Source organism: Malaclemys terrapin, chromosome 17 (genome assembly GCF_027887155.1).
Source record: "Malaclemys terrapin pileata isolate rMalTer1 chromosome 17, rMalTer1.hap1, whole genome shotgun sequence".
Lineage (NCBI taxonomy): Eukaryota > Metazoa > Chordata > Testudines > Emydidae > Malaclemys > Malaclemys terrapin.
The window spans coordinates 25,063,846-25,088,413 of record NC_071521.1 but is presented as its reverse complement, the minus strand read 5'-3'; the positions used below and the strand labels follow the sequence as shown (position 1 = coordinate 25,088,413).

The 24,568-nt window shown below is 49.3% G+C and overlaps 1 protein-coding gene across 2 annotated transcripts in view; it reads left to right on the top strand.

Moving 5' to 3' along the window:
- The window catches only part of LOC128825150 (ectonucleoside triphosphate diphosphohydrolase 8-like), a 69,414-nt gene extending 45,597 nt beyond the window's left edge, over positions 1–23,817 (top strand). Inside the window, exons 4-10 of one of the 2 annotated variants that reach the window (XM_054007310.1) lie at positions 310–460; positions 2,335–2,494; positions 3,215–3,448; positions 4,444–4,716; positions 16,230–16,340; positions 17,397–17,534; positions 18,312–23,817. In XM_054007310.1, the coding sequence (XP_053863285.1) occupies positions 310–460; positions 2,335–2,494; positions 3,215–3,448; positions 4,444–4,716; positions 16,230–16,340; positions 17,397–17,534; positions 18,312–18,494 (1,250 nt within the window). In that variant the 3' untranslated portion in view covers positions 18,495–23,817. Of the gene's footprint in view, positions 1–309; positions 461–2,334; positions 2,495–3,211; positions 3,449–4,443; positions 4,717–16,229; positions 16,341–17,396; positions 17,535–18,311 lie in introns of both variants that reach the window. The other variant, XM_054007309.1, reaches the window with a different exon arrangement.
- The last annotated feature ends 751 nt before the right edge of the window (positions 23,818–24,568 follow it).

Here is a 24,568-nt window from a genome sequence, read left to right as displayed (position 1 = left end):
CTCCCTCCCAGACTTGAGAGCCTGGGAGGGAGGGGGAGAAGTGGCGCCGCGCCGCGGCCACTCGGAGTCTCCCCCCCTCCCAGGTTTGAGAGCTTGGGGGGAGGAGGCAGGGCTGGGGATTTGGGGAAGGGGCGGAGTTGAGGCGGGGCCGGGGGTGGGGTAATTAAATAAGGGGGGGGGGGCACAGCCAAAATTGTTTTTGCTTTGGGCGGCAAAAATCCTAGAGCCGGCTCTGCCTCAGCCCTTTACGTCCTCTCATTGCACCCTGTCCCATCCCCAGTCACTCTTATCAACATAACTATGTTCCAGGACCTGGCATATCGAGCTACGCCAATGACCCTCCCAAAGCTGGTGTGTCCCTCCGGAGCTGTCTAGAGGACGCCCTGAAGGTCATTCCCGATGAGAGACAGAGGGAGGTACCAGTATACCTTGGAGCTACAGCAGGCATGAGGCTGCTGAGGTAATAACACAGGGTCTCTGGGGTAAACAAAAGTCTGTCTGTGGTGACACAACACCCCCCAGCCCAGTACGACTACAGCTGGCTCAGCACTCACAGGCACCCTTAGCTCCCGTTCTAGCACCTAAGAAAGAGACCAGATCCTCCGTAGAGCTCAGCACACTGGGTGCATGCTGGGTGCCGAGCTCTCCAGAAAACTTGGCCCTGATTGGGGATGCTAAGCCCTTGGGCCTCTGGCCCTGGATGTGGCAGTGGGAGGGAGAAGTTCACTGTTAATGATACCACCCATCCACATGGAGTCTCTCTTGCTGAACAGACTCCAGGTAGTCAGGGCCGGCTCCAGCTTTTTTGCCGCCCCAAGCAGCAATGTGGGGAAAAAAAAAAAAAGATAAAGCTGATCGGCGGCACGTTGGCGGCCGCTCAATTGTGCTGCTTCATTCTTCGGTGGCAGCTCTAAGAGGAAGAGAGAGACCCGCCGCTGAAGACCCAGACGTGCTGCCCCTTTCCATTGGCCACCCCAAGCACCCGCTTCCTTCGCTGATGCCTGGAGCTGGCCCTGCAGGTGGGGGCGGGGGCGGGATAGAGGATTTTGTGGAACCTAAACTTTGAATTGTTACTTTCAAAGCATCATCCTTAATTTGGAATTACATACATGGTCCCTAGTACTGTACTGTGTGAGCACAGCACAATCTTTAATGTATTTGTCCTCACGAGGCAGGACCATGCTATTAGCCCCACACATGGAGGGGGTAACCCCAGAGCAACTAAGTGACGTGTCCAAAGTAACACAGGACTGCTGCTGTGGTGGAGCAGGAAAATGAACAGAGGTCTCCTAAGTCAAAGGCTAGCACCCTAACCACGGGAACATCCATTCTCCCACAGTCTTTTATAACTACAAAGTTACAATGAGTTTGCTGTCTAAAGATTTTGTCTGGGAATAGACAGTGTAATTACAGCCTTTAATGAGTTCCCCCTCAGATGGGCAGCACCCTAGTAATAGTCCTGTTGTTGTCTATGGTACTTTCTTTGCTCCATTACTTTGTCACAAAATCTAGGTTCAAAATGGGGAACAAGTGTCTGCTGCTGTGAGGCACCTAGGTTTAGCTCTGACACTTTGTGGACAATTCAGCAAAGCTGATAACTTACACGTTTTTAAATCAAGACTGGATGTGTCTCTAAAAGATATGGCCTAGGAAGCTTTTCAGGAAAGTTCTATGTCCTGTGTTATAGCAGGTTAGACTATAACTATAGGTTGAAGTTTTAAATCATGATTTGAGGACGTCCATAACTCAGCCAGGGGTTAGGGGTCTATCACAGGAGTGGGTGGGTGAGGTTCTGTGGCCTGTGCTGTGTGGGAGGTCCAACTAGATGAGCACAATGGTCCCTTCTGGCCTTGGCAGCTATGAATTTCCCATCACTTGGAGTCTTCAAACCAAGGCACATGTCTTCCAAAAGAGACACTCTAGTTCAGCTGCAGTTCCTGGGCTTGATGCAGGAATTCTAGGATCTGTGCTATGCAGGAGGTCACACTAGAGCATAATTATTGCTTCTGGGCTTAAAAGCTACAAATCTATGAAATACTTAAAGCAAATAAAGACAGATGGTATGAAACAAATATACAGAACCTGGGGTGATGTTCCATGAAAGAAGGAGAGCAGTGTTATTTTTACCTTGCTTTTATCTACGTGATTCCAAATCAAGACAAAAATGCAGTTTGGGTTCAGTTAGCAGAAAGAGACATGTAAAACTACCAATCTCCTGCAGTGTGGAACGTTTGCTGCAAAAATCCAATGTCTATGAAATAAAATGTCCTTGCATTTTCTCAGTGCTGTTGATTCCATTGTTTTGGTGACTCTTTCCCTTTGCACACCCTTTAGCATGGAAAACAAGTCAGCTGCAGACCAGGTCCTGAATGAAGTCGCTAAGACCATACAACAGTATCCTGTGAATTTCCACGGGGCTCGGATTATTACAGGGGAAGAGGAAGGAGCCTATGGCTGGATCACCATCAACTATCTGCTGGACTCCTTCACCAAGGTGTGGCTAATGGGAGATGGAAACACCATCTGTGCTATTCTTATTTTAGATTCTTAAATGTGTAAGTTAATTCAGGCTGATGAAAGGTACAGGACTGACAGCAGCCCACAATGATAATGCCCAGGAAGGACTGGATAGAAACTATCTAACTTTGTATGGAGGCTACCACACTAAGCAGCAGTCAGATGGTGTCAACTTTCAGACTAGTTACTGCTAGTAACATAGGAGTGAAAGGTTCCTTATCCTATTAGAGTATCAACCCCCAAGCCAGCCAGCTCCTAGTATTCCAGTATGATGCAATATTCTCAGATGATGTTATAGTTTAAAAACCCCATGACCAATAAGCTATTGACACCTCAGAATCGCAATTATCCCAGAGACCGTATCAGATGACATAAACACAAACAAACCTGCCATTATTAAGCCTACAGATGAAAGAGAAAGAAAAATTATAAATAAGTTTCCCTGTTAAACACTAAAAGGAAATCAAGGGTCTCTCCTGGGTGAAACCAGATCAAATTTCAGTTCCAAGAGTTTTCAGAGGCTATATTTTCAGATTCTGTAGGCAGGTGACTTTTGCAGTGCAGTTAATCCCTTCTGTTTTATTCTATTTGATTCCATTCAATTTGTTTTTATACCAGTTCTTATACAGCTCACATCCCATAGGAATAACTCAAGACTGGACTGTCTCTCCATGTGATCCCTGTTTTGTCTTAGCAGTACTCTCCCAAACAACGTGACTGGATCCATCCTCAGTCAGCCAAGATCCTGGGTGCACTGGACCTTGGAGGAGCATCAACCCAAATCAGCTTTATCCCCATTGGTCCAATAACTGACCAGACAAAAGCCTCTAAGTTCAGGCTCTATGGGTTTACCTACACTATCTACACACACAGCTATCTCTGCTATGGACAGAATCAGGCGCTGAAACAGCTGATCCTGAAAATAACAGAAGTGAGAGAACGTTTGGTGGCAGTTTGACTCTTTCCTCATTCTATCAATAGGATTTTGTTTCTATTAAATGCAAATGGGAGCACAGGGAGCAGCATCAGAGGGGGCTTAGCACCTGCAGCAGGCTCTGTGGGGCCCAGGGGGGTCGTGAGGAGCAGTATCTGGTATAAAGCAGGCCTTGGGAGGAGCATGGGGGAGAGGAGGGGAGCAGAGGCTTGAAGCTGGGAAATTTTTCAAGATATCCCCGGGAGGCGAGGAGAGAAGCAGGGGCTTGGCTGATGGAGGCCTTGTAAGGCAGGAACAGTGGGGAGAACAGGAGGGATTGACTGATGCTGCCCTTCTGAGATATACAAGGGAGGAGGAGGAGATGCCATCTCCAGTCATGGCTACAGAGGTACCTACGCACTGTGGGGACCCTGAGCTAGGGCCAGGGCGAGGGGCTTGTCAAGGCTGCAGACACTGCCAGGGTTCAGAGACTCTAGCATTGTCCACCATTCAGCCTCCTGCTTTATAGGGATTCAGTGGGGAATCACATCACGCTCACCTTAGAGGCCACATGGCCATGAGGGTTTGTGTACGATGGACCTGAATTGCACTTTGCCAGATGAGTTGGGGAGGCTGCTGGGTCTCTGAGGCTTGGCAACACCTGTAGCCTCTAGGAGCCCCTGCACTCTTCTCCCATTCAGCTCAGCATGCATCCAGAGCTGCAAGAGGATTGCATGAGAGGGAGAGCAGGGGGCTGCAGATGCACAGATAGGTCTGGGTCTGACAAAGCCAACTATAAATCTGATGATAATACAACTCCATAGGAAGAAGCCCCAGCAGCTGGGCCAGTGGCCTTAAAAGGAAAACCTCTCACTGAGCTGCCTGCCTGCCTGTCCTCTGACTCCCAGTACATTCCTGCCCTCAGACTGGGATGCCCCATCATGTTTAATGAGGGCAGGGGATAGGAATGAGTCTTCACTCTATGAATGACCATGTGATTTCACTGTTCCCAGAACATGAGGGCCCAGGGCTCCATTAACCACCCCTGCTACCCTGAAGGATACCAGGAAACTACCACAGCAGCTTCCATTCACAGCATGCCCTGCACTGCCTCTCATGCACAGACCCCGTCCCAAGCCTCCTGGAACGCCACACTGGTGGGCACAGGGAATGCCTCCGAGTGCCGTATGACCATCAAACAGATCTTCAACTTCACGGCATGCGGCCAGAAGGAGTCCTGCACATTCAATGGGATCTACCAGCCCCCGGTCAACGGGGAATTCTTTGTAAGGCAAATCCTCTCTGACCCCTTTTCTGAACAATCTCTAAACCCTTGTTCTCTTTGGATGACCTTTTGTGCCCCTTCAGAGAGGCTGAGCATGCCTCCCTCACAGCCCCTAATTGCCCAGGACTGAGCTGAAGCCCCAAACTCAGATGCAGCAAACCCAAACCAGCCCTTTCAGACAACTGTGCACAGCTGATACCAGGGTGAGAGGTGCATCCCCACAGACCCGGGGGCATTTCAGGCTGGCTGCTGCCCTGAGCAAAGGGAATGCAGCTTCCTATGTGCCAGCACAGAGAGGGAATATGTATTGCAAAACAGAAATCAAAAGGGCCGCGATCGCGAGCTGCGGCGGCAATTCGGCGGGAGGTCCTTCGCTCTGAGTGGGAGTGAGGGACCGTCCGCCGAATTGCCGCCGAATGGCTGAACGTGCCTGGAGCCGGCCCTGTGGCCCAGGGTTGCCCTTCACTAGCAGTGGTAGGAAAATGGAAGGGAGAAGAGCTTTCCAGGGAAAATTTTAAAACTTTGTGTTAAAAACTCCCAGAGCTTGTTTGTTTTTTCAAGGCTTTTGTTTGTTTGTTTTGAGAATTGTTGATCTCAGTGACAGGTCTTGTTTCAGTTTGTGGAAGCAAATTTAAATATTTCATTTGGGTTGGTTGACATTAAACCACATCCTCTGGAGCTGCTGCTGCGACATGCAAATTATAGTTCGGGTGCCTCATGCCCCATTCCCTGTCGAGGCTGGGCTCTCGTCTGAACTAACATTTCCCATCCCATCATCTCCCCATCTTGCTGGTGCATCATGGGAGTCCCATGGAGGTGTTGGCTGGCTGGGTTGCACAGCCCATGGAGGAGAAAGGAGATGAGGTACCTGAACTACAAATCCCATGAGGCACTGCAAATTTTGGAATCAAAATTGCCAGTTTGTGGTGTTTGTGTAACCTTTGGGTGGGCTAGAGTTCACTTCATTGCCTTTCTCCAGTGCCTAAAAAACCCCAATTCACGAAGAAAAGCAGCTGGAGACCCAGAATTCAGTCTCTAAGGATTTTCAGTCAGGAGATTGCACAGGGTCAATCTCCCACATTCAAGTCCCAAAATGAACAAAAGGAATTAACTTAATTAAGTGCCTACTTTATAAAATCTTATAAAGAAACATAATAACTAATAACTTTGATTTTAAAACACAACATGGCTATTTTACAATCCGCATACATTATCTTCACAGTTATACGTAAATAAAGAAAACAAATCTAAACAGATCAGTCCCCACAGACTGCTAGACAAGGCCAGTTAGACAGGCAGAGCTGCAGGGTCTCAATGCGTGGATGAGACGATGGTGTAGGGAGGAGGGGTTAGATTTATTAGGAACTGGAGAAACTTTTGGGAAAGGGGGAGCCTATACAGGAAGGATGGGCTCCACCTAAACCAAAATGGAACCAGACTGCTGGCACTTAATAATCAAAAGGTTGTAGAGCAGTTTTTAAACTAAGGGCTGGGGGAAAGCCGACAGGTGCAAAGAAGCACATGGTTCAGACATCCCTTAGGGGAGGATCTATTAATAGAGAATCTCTATGTCCTAGTGAGGACGAGAGAATGGAAAATGATAAAATACAGGCAGGGTCTGATCAGAAACAATCAAATAAAAAAAAAAAAAAAAGAGTCCCATTCAAATACATTGTATAATGACAGACAGCTAAAAGGAGACAAGTTTTTAAAAAGTGCTTATATACCAATGCTAGAAGACTAAATAATAAAATGGGTGAACCTCGTATTAAATGAGGATATTGATATAACAGGCATCACAGAAACTTGGTGGAATGAGGATAATTAATGGGATACAGTAATACCAGGGTACAAAATATATCGGAAGGACAGAACAGGTTGTGCTGGTGGGGAAGAGGCATTATATGTGAAAGAAAGCATAGAATCAAATGAAGTAAAACTCATAAATCAATCAAACTGTACCATAGAATCTCTATGGATAGTAATTCCATGTTCTAATAATAAGAATATAGTGGTAGGGATATATTACTGACCACCTGACCAGGATGGTGATAGTGACTGAAATACTCAAGGAGATTAGAGAGGCTATTAAAATAAAAAACTCAATAATAATAATGGGGGATTTCAACTATCACCATAGTGACTGGGTACATGTCACCTCAGAACGGGATGCAGAGATAAAGTTTCTTAACATCTTAAATGACTGCTTTTTGGAGCAGCTGGTCCTGGAACCCACCAGAGCAGAGGCAATTCTTGATTTAGTCCTAAGTGGAGGACAGGATCTGGTCCAAGAGATGAATATAGCTGGACCGCTTGGTAATAGTGACCATAATATAATTAAATTTAATATCCCTGTGGCAGGAAAACCACCACAGCAGCCCAACACTGTAGCATTTAATTTCAGAAAGGGGAACTACACAAAAATGAGGTTAGTTAAACAGAAATTAAAGGGTACAGCACCAAATGTGAAATCTCTGCAAGCTGCATGGAAACTTTTTAAAGACATCATATGTGACAAAGTTCCTCCTCTATCTTGGTGGGTCTTGCGATTATTGGCAGATTTTCTTGCCTCAGAGATTCACCATGTGAGCCCAGAGATCTTCCCCTCTGGAAGAACCCACAGTCCAGGTCAATTGGGAGGTTTGGGGGGAACCTGGGCCCACCCTCTACTCCGGGTTCCAGCCCAGGGGCCTGTGGACTGCTACTGTCTATAGTGCCTCCTGTAACAGCTGCATGACAGCTACAACTCCCTGGGCTACTTCCCCATGGCCTCCTCCAAACACCTTCTTTATTCTCACCACAGGACCTTCCTCCTGGTATCTGATAATGCTTGTGCTCCTCAGTCCTCCAGCAGCTCTCACTCTCAGCTCCTTGCGCCTCTTGCTCCCAGCTCCTCACACTTGCACCACAAACTGAAGTGAGCTCCTTTTTAAAAACCCAGGTGCCCTGACTAGCCTGCCTTAATTGATTCTAGCAGCTTCTTCTTAATTGGCTCCAGGTGTCCTAATTAGCCTGCCTGAACTGGTTCTAGCAGGTTCCTGATTACTCTAGTGAAGCCCCTGCTCTGGTCACTCAGGGAACAGAAAACTACTCATCCAGTGACCAGTATATTTGCCCTCTACCAGACTCCTGTACCCCACTGGTCTGGGTCTGTCACATATCCTTCCCCCCTGCTCAACGCCAAGGGGTTGGGCAGCTTGGGACGCCAGACAGTGCACACGTGACAAGCCATCGGCGTTGCCATGACGGCTCTCTGCGCTGTGTTGCACACGGAACTGGAAAGGTTGGAGGGATAAGAACCATCTGGTCACCCTTGTGTTCTTCTCCTTGCTCCGCTGCATCCATTGAAGAGGGGCATGGTCGGTCACAAGGACAAATCTGCGCCCGAGCAGGTAGTAGCGCAATGTTTCCATGGCCCATTTTACAGCGAGGCATTCTCTCTCCACCACTGCATATTTTTGTTCCCTTGGAAGGAGTTTCTGACTGACGTATAGAATTATGTGTTCCTCCTCTCCGACCATCTGTGATAGAACGGCCCCCAACCCTACTTCCGATGCATCCGTCTGCAGGATAAACTCCTTGGTGAAATCAGGGGCTATCAGTACGGGGTTATTGCAGAGGGCAGTCCGTAGGTCTGTGAATGCTTCCTCTGCTGCGTCAGACCATCTCACCAGATCAGGTCCATGGGCTTTCACTAGGTCTGTCAGGGGGCTTGCCCTTGTGGCAAAGTGGAGGATAAATCGTTGGTAATACCCCACCACACCTAGGAACGCCCGGACTTGTTTCTTGAGACTTGGTCGGGGCCAATTTTGGATGGCCTCTAACTTGTTCACTTGGGGTTTTACCAAACCTTTTCCCACAATGTAGCCAAGCTATTTGGCCTCTGTACATCCTACAGCACACTTGGCAGGGTTTGCTGTAAGGCCAGCCCACCTGAAGGTATCGAGGACTGCCTCCACCTTCTCCAGGTGGGTTTCCCAGTCTGGGGTATGAATGTCCACATCGTCCAAGTAGGCAGCAGCATAACTGTTATACAGGCGTAATAGCTTGTCCATGAGGCGCTGGAAGGTAGCTGGGGCCCCATGTAGTCCAAAAGAGAGGAAAGTATATTGAAAAAGACCCTCTGGTGTAGAGAACGCAGTCTTTTCCTTTGCGTCTTCTGCAAGGGGAATCTGCCAGTACCCCTTTGTCAAGTCTAGGGTAGTCAAGTACCGGGCATTACCCAGATGGCCCACTAGCTCATCTATGCGAAGTATGGGGTACGCGTCGAACTGGGATACTTAGTTTAGTTGCCGGAGGTCGTTGCAAAATCTTGTGGTGCCATCAGGTTTGGGCACCAGCACGATTGGGGTGGACCACTGACTGTGGGATTCTTCGATGATCCCCAATTCCAGCATTTTTTTTTTTACTTCTGCTTTTATTTCCTCCCTTTTTGCCGCTGGCACCAATAGGGCCTCATTGTTACTCTGGCCCCAGGGTTCGTGACAATGTGGTGATATGTCTCAGTTGTTCGACCCGGTTTTGTTGAGAACACATCTTGGTTCCGGAAGATCATCTCAGACACCTCATTCTTCTGGTCTGGTGTTAAATCGGGAGACACTCTCACCTGTTTTCCTGGGTTAGGTCTTTTTGGACCATTGTGCATGCCAGGGTTTCAGAAGGTTAACGTGATAAATCTGTTCTTGTTTTCTGCATTCTGGCTGCTGCACCTTGTAGGTTACTTCCCGCACGGGTTCAACCACCTCATAGGGCCCCTGCCATTGGTTCAGAAGCTTGCTTTCTGCCGTGGGTACCAACACCATAACCCGAGCCCCTGGTTGGAACTGTCGCACTTTTGCCTGGCGATTGTAATGGGTTCGCTGGGCCTCCTGTGCCTTCTCCAAATGTTCCCGTACAATAGGGGTAACCCAGGCTATCCGGTCTCGCATCTGCATTACATGCTCTATTATATTTCTCCCCTCATTGGGTTCCTCTTCCCAGATCTCTTTGGCGATATCTACTATGCCACGGGGGTGATGCCCGTATAATAACTCAAAGGGGCAAAACCCAGTTGAGGCCTGAGGTACCTCCCGGATAGCGAGCATAAGGTAGGGTAGTAGGGTGTCCCAATCCTTCCCGTCCCGACTTACCACCTTCCTTATCATAGCCTTGAGGGTTCGGTTAAACCTTTCTACCAACCCATCAGTCTGCGCATGGTAGACCGATGTTCTCAGGGTATGTATATGGAGCAGCGTACAGAGGTCCTTCATTAGTTTCGACATAAATGAGGTTCCTTGGTCAGTTAATATCTCCTTCGGTAGCCCCATTCGGGCAAAGATCCCCACCAGCTCTTTGGCTATAGTTTTAGAGGCCGTGTTCCGCAGGGGGACGGCTTCTGGGCAGCAAGTAGCATAGTCCAAAACAACAAGTATATATTGGTGGCCTCGAGCCGTCTTCTCCAGGGGTCCCACTAGGTCCATGGCTATTCACTCGAAGGGGACCTCTATGATGGGAAGGGGTACTAAAGGTGCCCTCAACTGGGGACAGGGACTGTGCAGCTGACACTCTGGGCAGGAGGCACAGTACCTCTGCACTTCTTCATGTACTCCGGGCCAGGAGAACCATCGTAGGACTCGTGCCAGGGTCTTCTCTACCCCCAAATGCCCCCCAAAAAGATGACTATGAGTAAGACTTAATACAGCGTTCTGGTGTTTTTGAGGTACTAGGATCTGCTGTACCTTCTGCCCCTGTATTGGTGCAATCCGGTATAAGAGATCCTTCTTTGTTATGAAGTAGGGTCCTGATCCCTGGGTTTTCCCTTCCATGGGGACCCCATCTATTTCAGTCACCTCCTTCCTAATGTTATCATACGTTGGGTCTTTCGCCTGGTCCCGTCCAAAATTTCCTCTCCCGGGGCTAATCTGCCCAAGATCTAGGGGCCCAGTCTCTGTTGCCTTTACTGGGTCAGAAGCATTAGGGTGGGGGTCAGACTCAGGTGCTTCTCCCTCCTGCGTGGCCTCCTTTTCAGTTGCGTGGGTCCACCTACCTACAAGAGCGACCCTCTGGCTTTGGGTCAGTATTCGGGTTCCCAAGGCCTTAGCTGCCCTTCTTTCCCTTTTTGTTTTTCTATCCTGTCTGGGAGTGGAGAACAAATCTGGGGATATTTCAGAGACGACTGGGGGTTGACAGTCTGCTGTCTCACCAATTTTAGGGTCCCCATCTTTCTCCAATCCCCCTACTGGGAGTAAGTTTCCAAACCCTGGGAAGTCCCTCCCTCTGAGCACTGGGTATGGGAGTTTAGGGACTACACCTGCTGCTACCTCAGTAGTGTTCCCTTGGATCTCAGTTACTACCCCACCATCCCAGTAAAAATCAACTGTCCCATGGACACATGTTATCCCCGTATGTTTAGCCTGCAGCAGCTGACTATGCTTCACAAACTTTCCTGAGATAAGCGTGATAGCACTCCCTGAATCAATCAGTGCCGTGGTCCCTATCCCATTTAGTTTCACTGGTCTGGACACCCCACAAGGTGGATTAGGGAGCATGGATCTGCCCAGTTCCCCAGGTTACACTGCATAGGCTCCTCAGCACTGGGACACTGTGCAGCTATGTGTCCCCACTCCCCGCAGGCATAACATCTGTATGGAGCCCTAGGCGTTCCCCGGTCTCTTGGTTTGGGCAGTCTAACATCACGATCCTCTTCTCCCTCAGTGCTCTGACTCTTTGTGGCCTCTGATGGGCCTTCAGCCTCTCTTTTTTTCCACCTGGGCCCTCCTGGTGGCCCAGTCACCCGAACTTTAGGGCTTGGTGCTGCTAGTTTAACCAAGGGTGCCTCTTCCTTAACTGGTCGGGTCAGCTCCCTCGCTGTCCTTCGCCTCTCTACCAGGGCGACAATCTCGTCATAGGTAGAGGGTTCGTTCTGGCTTACCCAGGCACGAAGGTCTGGTGGTAGTCCCCTCATGTATCGGTCGATGACCAGAACCACTAGTATCTCTTCCGGACTCCGGGACTCTGTTTGCAACCACTTTTGTGCAAGATGAATGAGGTCATACAATTGGAACTGTGGGGTTTTGTCTTCCTGGTACCTCCAACCATGATACTGCTGGGCCTGCACTGCTGTCATTACCCCAGATCTGGCCAGGATCTCTGCTTTCAGCTGGGGGTAGTCTGCCGCAGCCTCTTCAGGCAGATCATGGTAGGCCTTCTGGACCTCCCCACACAGGAATGGGGCAAGGATGCCAGATCACTGATCTCGAGGCCAGGCCTCCCATAGGGCTGTCCTCTCAAAGGCCAGAAGGTATGCCTCTACATCATCTTCTCGTGTCATTTTCTGCAGCCAATGGCTGGCCAGTATGAGCCGCATCCCATCATGGCCACGATTCAGCTCTGTAAGGGACTTTACCTGGTTACCAGTTCCCGCAACATAGCTCGGTCTTGAGCAGCCTGGTCCATCAGCAGGCGATTAGTCTCTTGCTGCAGTGGCACTGCCTCCTGTTGGGCGGCTGCCTGGACACGGGTAGCCTCCTGCTGGGCCGCCATAGCTTGTATCAGTGCCCGCACTACATCATCCATTGTGGTGAAAAAAAAAAAACCCTCTCTTCTTTTTTCTTTTTTTTTTTAATCACCATCCTTCTTCCGCTGCGCTGTGCACCTCAAGATCCCACTGCTGACACCAGTGTGACAAAGTGTCTCCTCTATCTTGGTGGGTCCTGCGCTTATTGGCAGATTTTCTTGCCTCAGAGATTCACCATGAGTGTTGGGGAACAGCCCAGAGACCTTCCCCTCTGGAAGAACCCACAGTCCAGGTCAATTGGGAGGTTTGGGGGGAACCCGGGCCCGCCCTCTACTCCAGGTTCCAGCCCAGGGCCCTGTGGACTGCAGCTGTCTATAGTGCCTCCTGTAACAGCTGCATGACAGCTACAACTCCCTGGGCTACTTCCCCATGGACTCCTCCAAACACCTTCCTTATTCTCACCACAGCACCTTCCTCCTGGTGTCTGATAACGCTTGTGCTCCTCAGTCCTCCAGCAGCACTCCCTCTCACTCTCAGCTCCTTGCGCCTCTTGCTCCCAGCTCCTCACACTCACACCACAAACTGAAGTGAGCTCCTTTTTAAAAACCCAGGTGCCCTGATTAGCCTGCCTTAATTGATTCTAACAGTTTCTTCTTAATTGGCTCCAGCTGTCCTAATTAGCCTGCCTGAACTGGTTCTAGCAGGTTCCTGATTACTCTAGTGCAGCCCCTGCTCTGGTCACTCAGGGAACAGAAAACTACTCATCCAGTGACCTGTATATTTGCCGTCTACCAGACTCCTGTACCCCACTGGTCTGGGTCTGTCACACATAATAGAGGCTTAACTTAAATGTATAGCCCAAATTAAAATACATAGTAAGAGAACCAAAAAAGAGCCACCGTGGCTAAACAACAAAGTAAAAGAAGCAGTGAGAGGCAAAAAGGCATCCTGTAAAAAGTGGAAGTTAAATCCTAGTGAGGAAAATAGAAAGGCGCATAAACACTGGCAAGTGAAATGTAAAAATACAATTAGGAAGGCCAAAAAATAATTTGAGGAACAGTTAGCCAAAGACTCAAAAAGTAATAGCAAAAAAAATTTTTAAGTACATCAGAAGCAGGAAGCCTGCTAAACAACCAGTGGGGCCACTGGACAATCAAGGCGCTAAAGGAGCACTCAAGGATAATAAGGCCATTGCGGAGAAACTAAATTAATTCTTTGTATCGGTCTTCATGGCTGAGGATGTGAGGGAGATTCCCAGACCTGAGCCATTCTTTTTAGGTGACAGATCTGAGGAACTCTGAAACAGATCTGAGGAACTGTCCCAAATTGAGGTATCATTAGAGGAGGTTTTGGAAAAAATTGATAAATTTTTATCCACTAGGACCAGATGGTATTCACCCAAGAGTTCTGAAAGAACTCAAATGTGAAATTGCAGAACTACTAACTGTAGTCTGTAACCTATCATTTAAATCAGCTTCTGTACCAGATGACTGGAGGATAGTTAATGTGATGGCAATTTTTAAAAAGGGCTCCTGAGGTGATCCCAGCAATTACAGGTCTGTAAGCCTGACTTCAGTACCGGGCAAACTGGTTGAAACTATAATAAAGAACAATATTGTCAGACATATAGATGAACATAATTTGTTGAGGAAGAGTCAACATGGTGTTAGTAAAGGGAAATCATTCCTCACCAATCTACTAGAATTTTTTAGGGGGCCAACAAACATGTGGACCAAGGGGATCCAGTGGATATAGTGTACTTAAATTTTCAGAAAGCCTTTGACAAGGTCCCTCACCAAAGGCTCTTACGCAAAGTAAGCTGCCACGGGATAAGAGGGAAGGAGCTCTCATGGACTGGTAACTGGTTAAAAGATAGGAAACAAAGGATAGGTATAAATGGTCAGTTTTCAGAATGGAGAGAGATAAATAGTGGTGTCCCCCAGGGGTCTGTTCTGGGACCAGTCCTATTTAACATATTCATCAATGATCTGGAAAAAGGGGTAAACAGTGAGGTGGCAAAATTTGCAGATGATATAAAATTACTAAAGATAGTTAAGACCCAGGCAGACTGCGAAGAGCTACAAAAGAATCTCTTAAAACTGGGTGACTGTGCAACAAAATGGCAGATGAAATTTAATGTTGATAAATGCAAAGTAATGCACATTGGAAAGCATAACCCCAGCTATACATATAAAATGATGGAGTCTAAATTAGCTGTTACCACTCAAGAAAGAGATCTTGGAGTCATTGTGGATAGTTCTCTGAAAACATCCACTCAGTGTGCAGCAGCAGTCAAAAAAGCGAACAGAATGCTGGAAATAATTAAGAAGGGGATAGAAAATAGGACAGAAAATATCATGTTGCCTCTATATAAATCCATGGTACGCCCACATCTTGAATACTGCATGCAGATGTTGTCGCCTCATCTCAAAAAAGATATATTGGAATTGGAAAAGGTTCAGAAAAGGGCAACAAAAAATATTAGGGGTATGGAACAGCTTCCATATGAGGAGAGATTAATAAGACTGGGACTTTTCAGCTTGAAAAAGAGACGGTTAAGGGGAGATATGATTGAGGTCTATAAAATCATGACTGATGTAGAGAAAGTAGATACGGAAGTGTTGTTTACTACTTCTCATAACACAAGAACTAGGGGTCACCAAATGAAATTAATAGGCAGCAGGTTTAAAACAAATAAAAGGAAGTATTTCTTCATACAGTGCACAGTCAACCTGTGGAACTCCTTGCCAGAGGATGTGGTGAAGGTCAAGACCATAACAGGGTTCAAAAAAGAGCTAGATAAATTCATCAAGGATAGGTCCATCAATGGCTATTAGCCAGGATGGGCAGGAATGATATCCCTAGCCTCTGTTTGCCAGAAGCTGGGAATAGGTGACAGGGGATGGATCACTTGCTGATTTCCTGTTCTATTCATTCCCTCTGGGGCATCTGGCACTGGTCACTGTCGGAAGACAGGATACTGGGCTAGATGGACCTTTGCTCTGACCCAGTAGGGCCATTCTTATGTTCTTATGTTGTGTGTCAGGTGCCATTTCACGAGCCCCAATGTCCGTTTTTTTTAATCTGTTTTCCACGATGGCAGCCCTAGTCACTCACTGCTGATTTGAATTTAACTCACAGACAGACGCTTACCCAGTGAACGCTCGCCACCCTCAGGAGGAGGGGGACAGAGCCCAGCCAATCACAGCCCTGCACCCTGCCCGCCAAACCAATCACAGCCTACAGCTCTCCCTGTCCCACCCACTCCAGACAGCCCAACTGGGGAAAGTTTGGAAAGTTTCTCAGTCTGGAATTTGACAGGGTGCGGGAAGTGGGTGGGTGTGCAACAAGTGGGGGGAAGTGCTCTCCTCTTCTTCTCTCAGGCAGGTGTGCTGCAAATGGGGGAGCACCTGTTTCTCTTCCTTGCACACTCCCACTGTGCATGCAAGGGGTGGGACCTTCTTCTCTCTTAGGTACCAGTGCAAATAAGGGGACACTGTCCCCCAATTGGAGCATCCATGTAAATATAGCGAGCAGTCCTCCCTTTCACCCCAGCTGTATGTGCAAAACAGGGAGCTCCCTTCCCATGCTCCCCAGAACGGGTTTGCTAACGAAGCAAATCTGTGTGTGTGTGTGTGTGTGTGTGTGTGTGTGTGTGTGTGTGTGTAAATGAAAATCCCCCCATGGGGGTGCACATTGTGCTTATTTACCCCTAGGATGTGTGGGAGATGTACCTCAGAAGTGGCACCTCCAGGGCTGGGAGGGAGAGGAGCCTGTGATGGGGAAGGAGCCTCGGGAGAAGGAACAGAGAAGGGGGCGGGGCCTCAGGGGTCTGGTTACCAGCCATGAGAAAGGTGGCAACCCTAGCCTGGATTTCCCTGAGCTCGTAAAAGGGAGAAGTGGTAGAGCACAGTTTGCAGGCTGGTACTTTATGCACAAGATCATATTCCTCAAAGTCAAGCCAACAATGGAGTCCATGCTCAGGCCTCCTATTAACCTGTTGGTCTCTTGCTTTTCAGGCCTTCTCTGCCTTTTACTACACCTTCAGCTTCCTCAACCTGACCAGTGGCCAGCCCCTGGCCATTGTCGAGGACACTGTCCAGAAGTTCTGTGCGAGAAACTGGACAGACGTACGTGCTGTGAGGGGGGATGGAGGCTACAGGGGAACAGGCAGGGGGGATTGCAAAGCCAAGGGTCCTAAGAGGGGAGGGGGAAGGGAACTCTCCCAGGGGAGGCCCCACAGCACAAGGCAGGCCAGGGTTGTTGAAGGGGTAGGTGGTATCACCAAGCTCAATGCCCTGGGAATAGTCAGAGGGCTAGTGATCTCTGCTCTGAGCTGCCCACAGGGGTGCAGGCTCAGTTCCTAGGCCCAGCCACTCTCCCCAGGCTGGCAGGAGCCTGAAGCCCTGTGGATGCAGCACGCTCCCACTCTGGTGGGAGGCAGCACATCCTGTCATTCCGTGGTACCCTTTGTGGCAGCCAGAAGCCATGCTGATGGGCTCCCAGCTGGCCACCATCAGGAGTGAAATGGTCCTGAGTGATTAATTTAAATCAAGGGGAGGGGACAAAACTACCCAAAGCACCATCTCCCTCCTGCAGAAAACGTCCTGCAGCTTCCCCAGGATGACCAATGTCACTCCCACACAGGGCCGAGGAGTGGGAACAGCCAGTCAGCACCAGAGGAATTTTCACTGCTGAGGTCGCATGTACCCAGCTGCTGTGCTGTACAACCCCCTCCCCCCCCCCCCCCCCCCCCGTCTGGCCTGGCGCACAGGGACGCTCTCAGCGCAGATCCAGCCTACAGAAGGGCGGGTGTTGTTGGGGTGGGCGCACAGCCCCCTGTCTGGGGAGAGCAGGGCAGTGTAGAGGCAGACTGGACATTGGTCCCGCTGGGGACAGAGAATGAGGTCATGGCCATGTTGTACATGATTAACATTGGGGTAGGGCAGCCAGCCCAGTTGCTCGATCACAGCTCATTTGATGAGCTAGGAAATACCTGCCTGGTCCATGAGCAAGCACCTGTCTCTGTATCCTGGAGAGATGTGGGCCATCAATCCCTCCCTCCACACCTCAGACTGTCAGGGAGCTGCCAGGACACAGTCTGCCCCTGCTGTAGGCTCAGAGCTCCTGTCATGCTGCTGGTGTTAATGTCCCTTCTCTCCCCTGTGCTGATTGTTTACCCCCAGTTGAAATCCAGCTACCCCAAAGAGAAAGATCAGTGGCTGCGAGAGTACTGTGCCAACGCCAACTACATCCTGGTGCTCCTGCTCGATGCCTACAAATTCAACCAAACCAGCTGGAGCAGCATCAAGTTCCAGATGAAGGTAAGCGAGAGTCTGAGTGCAGAGGCTAGGAGGAAGAATCTCACATCAACCTGCTTGGAATCAGCACGGCTCAGTTGGGGGCACAAGTGCTCTCACCTCTGGGGCCGAAGGGCATGGCTGCCACCCCTGCTAGTCCATGCCTGCTCCTCTCCAGCCTTAACGATGCACTGCAGTGACTATGCTCCTGCTCTTCCAGCCCACAGCTCTGCCAGTGCACCTCAGTCCTGCGATTCTGGGTCCCTGCTGCATTTCAGCGAGGGCTGATGGACTGTGCGCAGTTGTGGCAAAAATCATGAGGTGGTTTTATGATGAGGACCCACAATGATGAGAAAGAGGGTCCAGATCCCCTGTGCCCCATGGCAGGGTTTGGAAGCCAAGAGCTGGGAAGGTGTTTTGCTGCCACAGTCTGTGTTCTGCAGAGCAAGAACAGCCTTTGTTCCTTGTGCCCATGCCAGTGATGCTCAGGCAGCATACGATGCACACTGCAGGTCAGGAATCTGGGCATCCCCATCTCTGTGTGGGAATTGAATCATAGACTATCAGGGTTGGAAGGGACCTCAGGAGGTCATCTAGTCCCACCCCCTGCTCAAAGCAGGACCAATCCCCAGACAGATTTTTGCCCCAGATCTCTAAGTGGGCCCCTCAAGGATTGAACTCCACAATGCTGGGTTTAGCAAGCCAATGCTCAAACCACTGAGCTATCCCTCCCTATTAGTAGCTCACACCTCTTGGGGACTGATCATCCCCTTAATACCAGGGTGCTCTTTCCTTGGGCAGGCAGCAAACACGGATATTGGCTGGACCCTGGGCTACATGCTGAACCTCACCAACATGATCCCGGCGGAGGCTCCAGAGCAAGTGAAAGGGCAGCAGTATGGGCTCTGGGTCGCTGCCATTTTCTTCATTGTCCTGACTCTGGCTTTCTGCCTCGTTGGCTTGCTCATATACATCCTGTGGTAGGAGTCATTCAGCAGGAGCAGATGGCCAGGGCTTCAGCACCTCGCACCCTCCACTAATGAGAGGCCTTAGACACCCTGTTAAATGGAGACTTGAGGGGTGGGCACCCACGGAACATAACTGACCCTACAGCAAGATTTAAACTAGGCCCTACATCACATGAGGAGTGGGAGCCACTACCCCCCGAGGCTGGAGTTTTCAAGGTATTTAGCCACCTAAAGATGCTGATAGGTACCTAGTGGGATTTTTTTCAAAAGCATTTAAGTGCCTAACTTAAATTTTTTCACACAACTCACAGTCAATCTGTGGAACTCTTTGCCAGAGGATGTTGTGAAGGCCAAGACTATAACAGGGTTAAAAAAATAACTAGATAAATTCATGGAGGATAGGTCCATCAATGGCTATTATGGGCAGGGATGGTGTCCCTAGTCTGTTTGCCAGAAGCTGGAATGGGTGACAGGGGATGGATCACTTGATGATTACCTGTTCTGTTCATTCCCTCTGGGGCACCTGCCATTGGCCACTGTCGGAAGACAGGATACTGGGCTAGATGGACCTTTGGTCTGACCCAGTATGGCCGTTCTTGTGTTCTTATGAACTCCCCTTGATTTCAATAGGAGTTAGGGGCTTAGGCACTTTTGAAAATCCCATTAGGTGACTAACTGCATCTTTGGGTGCCTAAATACCTGTAAAAATCTCGCCCTAGTGCCCCTAGTTGCAACCAGTAGCAGGCTCACAAGCCTCTCGCATGAACCAAACAGTGGAGGGAACAAGAGTAGAGCAAAGCATTATTTTTCAGAAAAATATGGTTTATTAGCTGAAAAATCAACCCAAAACTATTTGTGAATTTGACACAAATTTGCTGAATAATTTGGGCCCCCCCCCAAAAATCAGGCTGGAGTCACAAGGGGCTTAAGTGCCGTTCACCAGATGGCTGGAGTAGGATCTGACTTCCTACCACCTTTACACTGAGTGGTCAGCGCACTCACCTGCAATGTAGGAGATGCAAGTTCAATTCCCCCTGCTGTAGGGTGGAAAATGCACTTGGAGTGTGCTTACCACCAGGCTACAGGATATCTTGGTGTGGGACTTTCTCAGTCTCTCCTGTTGAAACTGTTCATTCCCTCTGAAGCACCTGACACTGGCCACTGTCAGCAGACAGGCCACAGGGCTAGATGGACCCTTCGTCTGACCCTGTGTGGCCGTTCTTATGAAACACTGTCACTTCGTACAACATACTCGAATAACATGGGCGGCGGGTATCGTAGGCACGGGGAAGCTGTGCCTCCCCAAACAGCCTAGCGTTGCCCCGCCCACGCTCCACCCCCAAGCCAGGCCCCCTCCTGAGGTTCCCAGCACTTTGCCCTGGCTGGAGCTGGCTGGCTTGCCTCCTGCAGGGACTCAAGGCAGCTGGTGCTAGGACCGTCCTGCCCGGTGCTCTGGGGCTGGCGGGGGTGCTCTGGGATCCTGCAGGAGAGAGGGGCAGAAGAGGAGGGGTGGGGCCTTGGGCACAAGGGGAAGGTTCGGGGTCTAGCCTCCCCCACCAACCGGGTCACCGGCTGCCTATGCTTGAATAGTCAATGGGTGAGAGAGAGAGACCAGCACAGACCGACTCCATAGCCCAGTGGTTAGGGCACTCACCTAGCAATAGATGAGACTCAAGTCCCTGCTCCAATAAATATTTATACACAGTGGGAAAGGTTCAGCAGCCGCTACCTAGAGAGCCCTGCGTCAGTGGCTAGGGCCCTTTTCTGTAAAGGGGGGAGACCTGAGTTCAAATCTCTAGCCCACCTCAAGTGGAGTGGGGGCATCAGACCCATTCTCCTAACGTCTGGGATAAAAGTTGTAAGAAGGAGTCCTCCTCCGCTGGCCATTGTGTGAATCTAGCCCTTTTACAATGCCTGAAAACAAAGCATTTGGGGTCAATCCAAACAATGGAAATTTTTGATCCACTGGAATTTTTGGATTCAGCTTGAGCAGAACCATATTTTTGTGGGTTTTTTCAAATTTTTGGAACTTGCAGAGATCTGAAAAAAGTCAGTTATTCACTGAGCTCTAATATGAGTCCCATGCTCTCCCACCGCAGGTTACATACATACATTGTCTTGAATGGCACTAGCTACTGGTTTTTAACAAACATTCTTGGGACGGGCAGGCCTGCGAAACCATATCTCTCTCTCTGCTCCCACACGTAGGGACTCTGGGCTGCTGAGGGACTCATGCTGCTAGCCCTCCCTTGCACTGTGGGTGCACTGGTACATGGTCCAGTAATTCATGCTAAGGGCTATACATTGCCATGCCAGGCTTTGCCAGGACCGACAGGTAGTGCAAACCCACCCTAGCAGTTAGGAAGGCATCACCTGAGTCTGCGGCAGTTAAATGAGATCCAAGCCCTAGCTCTGGTCTCTGGTAAATTTAGAGCTGACAGCTGCTCGATCCTGCATTTGATATAACTTTAATGAGACTTTTCCATTACAATTTATCTTATGAATTTAATCAATGGCACATTAATTAAAAGGCGAACTGAGTGTTAAAGTGTTAGTGAGGATTAGCAGCTATATCAGCATAACAGTCGGAGTCTTCCCACAGGGAGTCTATTCCCATCTCAGTCCCCAGGGGGTTTTCCTGGGATAATGGGGCCTTCAGTGGTTCCACCTTCAGTGGTTCCTTGGCCTAGGATCAAGTAGCACCTGGTTCCACCCTTGTGTACCACCCAAATCCAGTTAATCTCCAGTAGTTTCCCTCCCTCTGCTCACTCCCCCAGGCAGGTGGGAGGACTGTCCCCCAAAAATCTTTAAATGAGTCAGTAACGAGAGCCATGGGAATTTTGCTCTTGAGGGGATGTTTGAAGGTTGGCCTCTTTGACAGTTCCAATGGGAAAAAGGTCTCTGCACCAAAGAAATCCAGCCAGGGCTCAAGTGGGATACAAGTTTTTCCCTGGCCCATGCACTGGAGTACATTTCATCCTATTTCTTCTCTGCCTGCAACACCATCTCCATCACTGTCTTCCATTCCCTGCCTTCATTTTCTGTCAAGTTCTGTGATTTGTTTCCTAATCAATATTTCTGTTGCTAGTGCTAGGCCTTGGGTTTTACTTTCTCTGGAGAAAGTGCAGAGACTTTGCATTTATTCTTACTTTATTTCATTAGCAAACTAATTTTTACAAGGAGCAGAGAAGAGAAACTGTGACATGGTCTGTGTAAGTAAATGCCTGTAATTCTGAGGCATAAAAACATGAACCAATCAATATATCTAAAAGCTCCGACATGGCACTCCTGGCTTCGGCTCAGTCTGAAGTCTGGACTGCAGGCAAATAGCTGGGTGTCATGAACTGCTGCTTTCACAGAGATGAGAAAGACTACAAACCTTCCCAGGGTAATCAGCAGTGAAAGCTCGTCTTGCCAAGGTGCATATGCTGCATGGCTCCAGAGCGCCCTGCACATCTGCAATGTGTCATCATTGTTAAATGGATCAAAAGGAAGCCATCAATGGAATCACCATCCCATCCCAGACTGGCTGACAGGGTCGTGGGTGTGTCCGTGTCTGCATGGCTCTTGGACCAATAGTCTAGCTAAGAACAAGAATGAGCTGAAGAAAAGTAATTGCTGTGCACAGATCTCAATACAAGGATCCCCACAGGGCGGGCTCACTGTGCTGTCATGTGCTGAAGGGCCACCTGGGAAGACTTCTTACTGCTGCTCAGAGAGTGGTGGCCTCTAAACTGTGGCCGTCTCAGAGCTACTTCTAGCAAAATCCCCTGCAGCTCTCCAAACCCAGGAGTCCACAGCAGGGAGATCCAGCCTGCCCCATCCTCTCTGGGCCTTCCAGGGTGAGGAAGCTGAGGCAGCCGTGGAATCATCTGCTGCACTGTTGGTGACCCCGATGAGAACTCAGGAGTGGTGTTGGCTTTGCTGACTCACTCTTTTAAACCGCATTGCAGGCACCTCCATTTAGCCCCTTTGGCAGGCCAGGGCTGCCAGTCACGTGTCATGGCTCTGTCTGAACTTCAGGGAATTCTGTCACCCATCCTAAGGATGGTCACGAGTAAAGAATATGTCTATGAAGTTGGTTTGGATGGGTGGGTGGCTGTAGGTTTAATAATATTCTGTGTTACATGGCCCAAGAGATTGATTCTGAAATAATTTCAATGCCCAGGAAAGCTGCCCTGTCATTGATACATTGAGGAGGTTAGGGCCAGCTCCTTCTGGTTTGACTACACTCCACATACAAGCTGCTGTTACCATTGTATATTGTTGGTTGTGTGGACAATTGTTTGCTTGCAAGATTCCTTTGAAATTGCTGCACTCCCATGGGTCACGACACTGTGTGTGCCCTCCATGTAGCACAGCACAGCACTCCCGTGTGCTCTCCACATAGCACAGCACGGCAAGTTCAGTCTTTGTTCAATTACTGGGAGCCAAACATGATGAGCTGCTAAGACCCAGTGCACTCAGTATGAGCCCTTGAGAAAAGCCAGCTATACCAGGCCACCACATTCAAAGGAAGAGGAGGTGCGTGGCCCTGGACAAAGAACACTGAATTCCTGATGGGAGGCTGTCACCCAGCGGCCCGTTGGTGGTTCACTTCTCTGTGTCAGCTACTCAACAGGCCTGACATGTGCACTACACCTAACACGCTGGTGTCATGATATTTACCCAAAAGGTGGCATGAAATATGCCCTTGGACAACTAATTACTCACCATATCAGTAATATTCTGATGGCTGTATGACCAACTTGCAAAAGCTTATACAGCAGTGCTGAATTCATGACTCAAATGTATTTAAACTAGGCATGTCAAGGAGAGTTAATAAACCGGTCCCGTCCCGCCCCCCCTCAGAAAAAGGAATGTGGTTCCGCCAGCTTGACTGGGTCTCCATGTAACTGGAGCAAGGTGTGACCAAAGACAAAGAAAAGCACATCTGCGTGGCAGGCAAACAAAGCCGTCCAGAGAGCAAGTGGGGAAAAGGTGAGCATGTAAGAAGCTCAGCAGAAGATTGAGCCTGTACCCACAGGAAGGGTCAGTGACTATGAGAGACACTTTTCAAAGGTTTACTGCACTATAAGAGAGGGGCAGAGAACCCTCCATTATCCTTCACCTGAGGCGACAAAGCAAACCAGCGCCTGGGACGCTGGGGGATCCCGGCTCAGAGCCAGCCAGCCATCCCTGGAAAAGGAAGCTTGGTGAGGAAATTACCTTGAACAAAGACTGTGGCTTGTTAAGCCAAATTTTAGCTTCTTGTAGCCCTTTTATCTTTGCCCTTTGTAGTTGAACTTACTTCAAACCTGGCTTTGTAACTGAATAAACGGTTTTACTTTTTATCTAAACCAGTCTGGTGCTTTGATTGAACTGGAGGGACTGTAACACCAGGCAAGAGACCAAGCTGCGGTTCCTCTCTTGACAGTAGCAGCAATCATTTCAGTGAGTGTCCCAGGAGAGGCCTAGGCACACCAGGGAAACAGTTCTGGGAAATTTAGGACTGGGAGTGTTGGGGTCACTTTGAAACACTAACGAAGGGTAGAAACCAGGCTGTGCCCTGCATGCTTGTGTGTTGGCTCTTGGTGTCCGTGCCGTGCCCTGCACGCTTGTCTGCTGGCTGTTGGTGTCCAGGCAGTGAGCTGCATGAACAGAGCATTTAAGGCACCCAGAGTTATGCCAGACAGGCAGTGACACAACCCGTCACTGGTCTGGGTGGAACCCCAAAACAGAACAGAAGCGGTGTTGGGAAAGACCCTGCCAAGTCTACAGAATGTTGCTACAGGAAGCAGAAAACCCAGCCGTGGGTTTTAATATTATTGCAGAGCTCTCAGGGGCTCTAAGACAACTTGGGAGCTCAGTGGGAACGTGATCACAAGGTACAGTAGGGTTGTCAGCATGGGTGATGGGTTAGATGTGAGCTGAACTATGCCCCCAGCTTTGGCCATCCTACTGGATTCTTTTGACCTCTCTATGGGACTTTAAAGGGGGAGGCGGCTCTTCCTACCATCAATCTAAAAGCTGGGGTGCAAGGGAGAGCAGACAGGCTGGGGAACAGTCCCAGTATCAGCCCCTCACCCCCCACCCCGCAGAAGAGCTGAT